This window comes from Teleopsis dalmanni, chromosome 2 (genome assembly GCF_002237135.1).
Source record: "Teleopsis dalmanni isolate 2A chromosome 2, ASM223713v2, whole genome shotgun sequence".
In the NCBI taxonomy this organism is placed as follows: Eukaryota; Metazoa; Arthropoda; class Insecta; order Diptera; family Diopsidae; genus Teleopsis; species Teleopsis dalmanni.
This window is the reverse complement of record NC_051847.1, coordinates 14,065,579-14,074,874: the sequence shown is the minus strand read 5'-3', so window position 1 is coordinate 14,074,874 and position 9,296 is coordinate 14,065,579. Positions and strand designations below refer to the sequence as shown.

Below are 9,296 nucleotides of genomic sequence, written 5' to 3'. Positions count from 1 at the left end.
GGTACAGCCCATACAACGAATGGCACGTTATCCTTTATTACTGAAGGAGTTTATAACAGTAAGTTTATTTTCAACTGATTGAATTATTATGAAACTATTAGAATTTTCTAAAAAAATCTACTTCTTTTAGGCTTTGTTTAAAAATCGTGAATATGTTATGAAGCCCTTAATTGAGTCCTGTTGTCGATTAGACAAAAAAGTACGCACACTGCTAACGACGACCAATGAATCCGAAGTCATAAATGATATTGTGGACTGTAATGAGGTAGGTATTTAATATAAAGTGAAAGTTTTTTAACCAGATACCTAGAGGACCAGTAATTTCCTTAGGAGTATCCATTCAATATAACTTTTACTTATTAGTTTATGTAAAACACTTTTAATGGGAAATATAATATTGTTTTGTTTTTATATTTCAGTTCAATGTATTCTATCAAGGAAAATTTCGTAAAGTGAGCGATTTTCATGTTTTCGATCATACACTCAAACGTAGTTACAAAGCAAAAGTATTCATCTTTGATAAATGTATTATCTATACAGAGATTAAGGGAAAAAATCTAGTCTTCCATGGTCGCTATCCGTGCGAACATATTGGAATTTCAGCCAAAACAAAATCCTTCACACTCTACTATGAACGACGAAAGCAGCAAGAATGTGAGTTCAGTGGCGATGCGGCATTGGTAGAAACCTGGTTGGAGCTAATACGCGACATGATAAACTCATATGTATCGGAAGAGCGTCAGAAGCTCCAAGAACGCTATTCCAGAGAAAACGATCACTTACACCCGAGACCGCTGAGTCTTTCACTATTTCGTGATTCAAATCGTTTTAGTTCGGATAGTGGCATAGGAAATATTTGGGTTATGCCGAAACCTGAATCAGAAAGCGAAACGGCATCAAATCGTACCACATGGTATGCAGTGTCATAGTCCAGGGATAGTTTTATTTTACAGAAATATTTAAAATATTCAAGTTCGGTTTGAGTAGAAAACAGTTGTATTAGATAATTAAATTGTAATATATGCCAAATATTTTTAAATTTATTATTTATTCAAATAATATAGATACATACTATATTAATATAGATACTATATTAGTTAATTAATTTATAAAATGTTAAAGTAAATAATATATTAAAGTAATTTCAACTAGCAATAAAGTATATTATATTATTAAATATAATATGAAACTTGTCTAATAATTGAAGGCTATAATTGGTAATTTATTTAATCTTTTAATTATCGATATATATGAAGTTATTCTAACTGAAGAATATCTCAATTTTAACACAAAGGTAATACTTTGAAAAATAATTATATTTTTGAAGGCGAGTATCTTGAGCCGTAATGGCAAGAACAGAGAAAAAGTATCTATGACAATTTTTTTTTAAAAAAAGTTTACGAAAAAAAAAATTGCAAACAAAAAATTGAAAATAATGTTAAAAGTGATTTAGTAGTACAAACCCAGTTTTGGATATAGCATATTTCATCGATTCTTTTGAAAGGAAATTTATGTTTATCTTGAATGTAATTCACTTCACGTAACTACAACTATCAGCTTTAGAATAACGACAACATGATTATAACAGTTGGAATATATAATTGTTGGGTGTTTTTACAATTTATCACTGTAATTAATAATAAAATAATAATAAAATAAAAATTACTCAAACAGTACTATTTAAGATAGATACAGTACATTATATGCCCTTAAAAATCAGTTAAATTTTACAATCACTTTCTCTAAAACATGATAGGGACTCTAGAATTTCACTAAAAAGAACTTGACTTCATTGTTGTTCTTTATATAGTCTATTGTTATCTTTTAGACAAATCTAACACTTTGTTATCAATACCCCGTCTTCTTCATTATCCTATATTAAATACAATTAGGAATCCCTAAACTTGATCACACAGTATTTCCCTAACTCTTCTTCTTGTAACCCCAAGCATCATTATCACTGCAACATCGTCTTCAAACTTCATGCTATAACCGAGCTCATAAAGCCGCTGAATCTACACCATGTCAATTGTAACCCCAAGCATATTTATCAATAAAGTATCATCTTCCATCTCTTATATTCAAAAGAATTAGCAATCGTTTAACTTGATCACAGTGTTTCCTTAACTCTTGTTCTTGGGAACCCAAGTATCATTATCACTGTAATATCGTCTTTAATACTCACGCTATAATGGAGTAAGTAAAGCCGATGAATGTACGCAGTCTCAATATCGTAATGAAGTTCAAACAGTATTAGTATGTGGCAATGACTAGTCAGTATGTATAGGAAGATGTTTTATCATCTGTATAAGTTATTAAACAGCTTAGCACTTCATCTGTATTCTATTCTGATCTATTCTATTCATTACTGCAATCGTAATGATTCGTGTATATTTCACTTATATTAAAATTTATTTGAGAATACATTAGTACGGATTGGTTTGTGTTAAGAGACTTGAATACAATTATGTCGTTGTTGTAAAATGTTGAATTGAAAGCAGCAATATACATTTAAAATTCAAAATTTTTGAATTTTAAGATTGAATATTTTATTTTTATTTCCGAAGTGATGTCACACGTCTCGATGAGTGCGAAATCGTTCAACTGCTGAGCGCTGAGTGAAATATTCAAATGATCAACGATTTGCTTTTCGTCAGCGGCGCTCAGATACTTTATGGAAAACTATTTCTACAATATCGCGTTTGTATAGACTTTAAACTGTGGAGTACTATAGACCCGGAATGATGTGGTGGGGATAAAAGTACAAGATTTTTGTTTACATTCCAACAAGCAGCGTGTGACCTTAGTCGCGAACAGTTCAAAATTGTTTTGTATGCGGCTTTATATTTACAATTTTTTCGCATATATTTTATTTTTTTATTTAAGTTTTGAACAATTTTAGTAAAATTTTTATTAATAATAAAAAAAAACTATAAAATATTTAATAACAAATTGTGCTTTTAAAAAGTTTACTTAAATGTGAATTTTATGCTTGAGTTCTAGATCTTTTATGTGGAAAGCGCCTTATGCTGAAATATGTGATATTGTGGGAATTAATTAAAGTTAATGGCTTTAATGATTGATTTTGTGGGCAGGGAATGACAAATCTATAAAAAGTATTAAACAAAAATAAATTATTAAAAATATTTATAGTGTTAAGTGAAATTGGTTTAGTGATTGAAATGATTTAGTTAGCAATTATTTAATATAATTTTATTAAAATAAAACTGCGTAAATTTTGCAAATGGAAATTAAAGATTTCTTCAAAGACTGTATAATATTAATAGTGACAGTTAAGAGCGGTATTTTAAGTCTTCTGGAGGCATTGTTTTTATATACGTATAGGAAAAGACTAAAGAGGAACAACAGCTATCAAAATCAGCAACCAACTGCAAGAGAAGAGAAGAGAAGAAGATCACAGTAGTCCGAAATGTTTTTGATAACAACGTCCATACAACTAGTATAAATTTTATATTAAAGATATTAAACATTTTGACTGCTAAATATTCTTTTACTGGAAAGCACGTTATTAATATTATTGGAGATTTATGTATAATAGCATCATATGTTAATATGAGCTATTATGTTGTTATTAATGTTATTTATTAAAAGTGCAATAAGTTAATACTACTTTTTCAGAATAATATTTTATTCAGCTTTTATTATATACATTATCAAGTAAAGCAATAAGTTAAATAATGTCATTACAGAACCAAGAATCTTGTCAAGTATATAAATTTTATTACAATGTTTATGATGTCAAACTCCTTTATATGTGGTTTGATTGATACACTGAATTCCTGTTTTGCATTGTAGATTCAAAAATTGAATTTTTGATTATCAAGAAATTCAATTATTGATCAGATTCATTTTTTTATTGTGTTTTAATACGAGTGTTTTAAAGCTACTCTTATTTTGAGTAATATGCTTATATTTTATTTTTATACAGATAGTCCATTCTATTTGAATATAAACTACATCTGCCCAAGTGCATAATCTTATGCACTTAGAAAACTTAGTTTCCTTGAGATTCTTACTAGCCAAGAGCTGTATATATAAATTTTCATTAAGGTTTCGTAAACTATTGATAAACTGATGTTTATCAATATCTATACTGTGTAGTTGATATCAGTTATTTTTTTAAACAGTTAATATACGAAACTAGACAAACTAGTCAGACTATATAACCTTTTCTTGTGTTTTTTGAAGATATCTTCTAAAATTAAACCAAAATGTGCAGTTTTATATAATGAATGTTATTATTAAGCTTATTTAATATTCTGACAACCAAAATAAGCAAAATATCTTAAAATAAAAATTCAATAAAAATGTAGAACAAATTAAAAGGTTGAAATTTTATGCATGTTTATAAACAAATTTCGCATTAAAATGATATATACATTTGTTGCTAGAGTTCGATGTTCTATAAATAATTGTTTAATTTTATATAATTTTTGATTTTTTCTATACGTCACTTATATTGGTTCTGTTTATAAACAAATTTTCTTATTGCGCGCTATGAAAAATGAAAAATGTTGCTAAAATGTTACTAAGCTTGCATGCTTATCAATTTTATTACTGTCATGTCTGACCAAGTTTACGATCCTCATAATGCACTAACACAATGACACTTAAGTTCTCTCGGTTTGTTTACAAAAATTTCATAGCGAATTTGTTTAGCAACTCATTTTTATTAAAACAAGTGTCAGTTGAGTTTACGATCTTGTCGCGTTAGCAACATGGCGCGGTTGGCTAAAAATATGTTTATAACGTCATAAATGATTAAGTTGATATTGAAATTCAATGTTAAAAGAACTCTCGATTTCGGTTCGCAAAAAAGTTGATTTTTTTTAATTAAAAACTTGCGAAATTTTATATTTGATTTTTTTTGTATTATTTGTCTATTATTTGAAAAAAAATTTAAAAATTATTGCTTAATATATTGTATTCGAAACTAAAATAGAAAATGTTGTTCGGTTTAGTGTATTTGACATGGTTCGATACCTTAACAGTTACATTGTCAATTTTGGCCATTGTGATTATACAAATAATAAATTCAATTTTGGCCACAGATAAAGATACTACGACACAAGCCACTACAGCAATTAATGGAATTTTACGAAAACAAAACAGTGAATATTGCGAAGAGTACGTCTTTTGCTTTGATAAATTCCCATTCAAATTAATATTAATTTTTCGAAATTGTTAAGGAATTGAGTGCAAAAGAGCATGAAATATGTTAAATTAATTTTGACAGCCGTCAAAATTTGCTGCTAAATTGTTTATAAAATTCACTAAATTCTTTTATGTGCTTTTAATTTTTTACTGTTTTTAGTTAAATTTTATGTTTTTTAATTGTTTGAAAAAAATTAACAATTTTTGCTTGTGCGATAAGATAAATTTTATTGCATAAATAAACCAGTTAGACTTATTATAATGTAAAAAAAATCATGAAAAATATCAGTTAAACTCTATGATTTAAATTTATTGCTTAAAATTTTATTTTAAAATATAAAATAAAATAAAATAAAATAAAATAGTTGATAATATTATATATTAAACACCAGGCAGCAAAATATCGAAATGGAAAAGGCATGAAAATTTAAAACATTAGAACACTTATAAGGGCACCTTCTTATGTATTGAAAAACCTAGGCGAACTCCCATATAAATTTCTTGAAATTTATAAATATTTAGTATAAATGCGGCATATCGCCTGAAGAGAATCTATTTTAACGTAATAATCTATATATTTTAGTAAAGAAAAAAAGTAGCTTCTAATAATTTTTGTTTAATTGTAGAATAATGTTTCGTAAAATAAAGTTATTTTATGGTTGTTGTAATAGTTAGCAAGTTTTGGAGGGAGGAGGAACGAATCTTCTTCAAAAAAGCTACAAAAGCCGTTTTGAATGGTTGGTCTATTAAAAGTAGTTAACTATTACAATAAGTAAATTCGACATAACGTTGTTCTCATATATTTTAATTCAACGATGCAAAAAAAAACCTTCCGAAAATTTTCATTTCATTATTAAAGATGAATTTGATTAGCATGATTCCATTATAGTATCTGCAATCACTTAATAATTATTTATTATTATCACTCCAGATTGAAAGTCAAGTTCTGGTGGTAGAGTTAGTGTTCAGATTTAACTGATTCATTTCAAATAATTCAATATTTGATCGTTGGTTGTTATGTCAAGTATACAGTTATTTTTTCACTTTCCATAATTTACAATTATTTATAATTTTACTACCACATGAAATCTTGAAGATGAAATCTAAAAAGATGAAAACTTGATCCATCTGAACTATCGATCGGTGCTTGGTTGTTTGCAGCGCAAAGGCAGCAGATATCTATCTGTCCACTTCCCTTAATTAGCGATTATTTATTGTTCAACTACCATATATTGTGTCAGAAATTTGAAAAGATAATAACTAGATTTATCTGACCCAGGATATATCGTTGCTTGGTTGATTGCCTATATCATTTCACTTCCTATAATTTGAGTATTTTTTGTCGTTTAACTACTATATATCTTTTCATAAACTTAAAAAGATATAAACTAGATCCATCTCGTTGAATTTAGGTGATTCTTCATCCTAACGGCTGCACAGCCGGTAATATAAGGTATCTACATAACTACTTTATACAAGCTTGTGTATTGTGTAAGCCATTTCGAGCTGCAATTTGTCTGGATATTTTCAGCAGTTTTCAATTTAAACTGTTCTTGAATCAGTGATGACATTTGCTGTTAATTTTTTTGTTTTGCAGTAACGGGATTTTTGTGCTTTTTTTATAAAGAGTTTATAAATATATATATATACATATATCTAACTATATATAATATAGTCTACAATATACTTGGACTGAGTGTATGATGCTTAAAATACAATATATGTATTTGTAATTTCCTAGGGTATCTCCCCGCATAAGTATGTAAAGTAATTATATGTGCTTAAAGAAAAACCTCAGTTCATGGATAAGATTTTTTTATTATATGTGATTAAGTACTTGAAAATATTAAAACTATATTTATTATTTCAATGTGTATTTATATAAGACTAAACGATTAGTTTATCAGCTAGCATTATATTCTCTGATACGGTAATGAGTTCTATATATAGACATGATCAAATTCCTATGCATTCATCTAAAAACTTATTTATGCGGAATCTATTAGGAAGTACTTGTTACAGTAAATAGTTACTAAGTGATTATTAATTATTTTGTGACAAATTTATTTTAACTGATAATAAAATAAAAAATAATAAAATTTTTCAAAATCTTTGTTGTTTTTTTAAAGTCTTTTTGCTTAGCTTTTTTTTATTTGTTATTGCATTTAATAAAATTTTTTCAGTTTGCCATCAAACAATGTGAACACATCTCCCCCTGTATCTGCACGTAATTCCATTAGTTCTCCACTTAATGGTAGTATTCCACAGACACCCAGTTCGGAGACACTAAGTGATGAATAGTAAGTTCCAATATTGTACATATACACATATGTATCTCATAAATTAATCTATTAAACTTATGCTACAGTTTGTTCTGTCAAATCACATCAGATAAAATAAAAAAGAAAATAAAACAAATAAATAAATTGTACAAAAGAAATATTTTTATACGCTTTTGTTTTGCATCTGTTTTTTTTTATAGCCACGAGGATGAAGATACACTCTCATTGGAGAATCTCTTTCCGTGCGATCAAACGGAAATTTATGCTTCCAAGAAAATAAGTTTCATCATCGATGAGCTCATACAAACCGAGGTGAACTATTTGAACAATCTGCGCAAAGGCTTGCAAAATTATGGCAAACTGCATGAGCGTCAGGATTTGCCAGAGGCTTTGAAAGGCTCGGCACAAAACCAAAATTTATTAGGAAATATTGGCGAGATCATGTCACTGCACGAAGAGCAAATATTGCCAATGATGCTGCGAAATCAACGAGACTTGAAGTCTTTATTTGATGAGTTTGCGGTTTATTTTGATGTAAGTAACGAAAAATAATTTAAAAAATAAAACAAAAAAATATAGGCATTAGCAGTCAATCAAAGCTAAGCCAATCCTAATGCTCAATAAATCTCAAACACTTAAGTAGCCTAAACCAACTGTGAAGTAGCTACTTATGAGTTTAGGTTCTTCCATAATTTATTGTTTTTATTCAAAGTAAACAAAAGTCTTGATTGATTTTTATGTATTGATTGATGTTATTCCTAATGTAGGTGTGACTTCAAAAAATGCTTTGCGGAAAGAAAAATTAAATAACATAAATTTATAAATTTTTAATTATTCGTTAAGTTTAGTTTTTATAAAATTCATGAGTGAAGAAGAATTTTTACCGCGTTTTTAATATTTTAATTAATTTTTATATTGGAAATCAGTTTTTTATTATTATATTTATAATTGAATTCATATTATTGTTATTGCTTTCAACGTTATCATTTTTTATAGTCCAAGTTTGTAGGTTATTTCAAGTTTAGCTTATTAGCACCTGTTTTATGACATCAGTTGAGACTTGAACTGAGCTGGCTAAGTCGTGCTGCTGTTTTGCATTTCATTAGCAATTTAAATATTTAAATAAGTTGTGTTTGATATGAAATTGATAAAAATACATAAATATAATGAATAGAGAATTATGTTTACTGGTTAGTTTGACACACACAAAACTTAAATTACTTTTCTGGGAAAAAAAATTAAAAGATATTTTCTCATGCAATATTTACTTAGATACAAAATTTTATTAGGGGTATAAGTACATTATTAATAAAACACAGAAACTGAAAATGTAGCTGGTGATACATTGTGTTACTATATATAGCAAGGGCAGTTTAAACCATCTTATCAATGACCTGATTAAGCTGATTAAGATCCTCTAAAAGGTAATTTCTGTGCATCTTTAATTTTTGCTGGGGCGTGTAATAGTAAAGCAGATCTTAAACACTTACCTTACAGTTATGAAAGACTGCTATAAGTCTGATATCTTTATGGGTTATTTTTATATAAGATCGGTATAAACAAATAAAACTATATATCTTCATCGATATAACTTCATTTTGATTACACTTTACTATCAATTTCACTTAAAATATTATCACAAATTTTTTTCACTAGTAACTGAGCACAGAGCGTTACAATGTTATATGTCTTAAAATTTTTCATTGAGTGCAGTTGCAAATATATGAATTTTTATATAGTATACTTTATATGTATATTGCTTGAAAAATCGGAGTTTTTATAACAAAAAATTTGTAGCGCTTTCATATAATCACTATTCAAATATTTTATTTATTATTT

The 9,296-nt window shown here is 27.5% G+C and overlaps 2 protein-coding genes across 3 annotated transcripts in view; both read left to right on the top strand.

The window, feature by feature from the left end:
* Positions 1-6: 6 nt before the first annotated feature.
* Positions 7-1,058, top strand: LOC119679281. Its single transcript, XM_038091545.1, has 3 exons — positions 7-58; positions 131-265; positions 420-1,058. Exons 1-3 carry the CDS (start codon positions 20-22, stop codon positions 927-929), a joined length of 684 nt encoding a protein of 227 aa, XP_037947473.1. The 5' UTR covers positions 7-19; the 3' UTR covers positions 930-1,058.
* A 3,870-nt stretch (positions 1,059-4,928) lies between these two features.
* Positions 4,929-9,296, top strand: part of LOC119683626 (kalirin-like) — an 18,943-nt gene continuing 14,575 nt past the window's right edge. Inside the window, exons 1-3 of one of the 2 annotated variants that reach the window (XM_038097410.1) lie at positions 4,929-5,148; positions 7,359-7,475; positions 7,658-7,991. In XM_038097410.1, coding sequence (XP_037953338.1) covers positions 4,967-5,148; positions 7,359-7,475; positions 7,658-7,991 — 633 coding nt within the window. In that variant the 5' untranslated portion in view covers positions 4,929-4,966. The remainder of the gene's footprint in view (positions 5,149-7,358; positions 7,476-7,657; positions 7,992-9,296) is intronic. The other variant, XM_038097412.1, reaches the window with a different exon arrangement.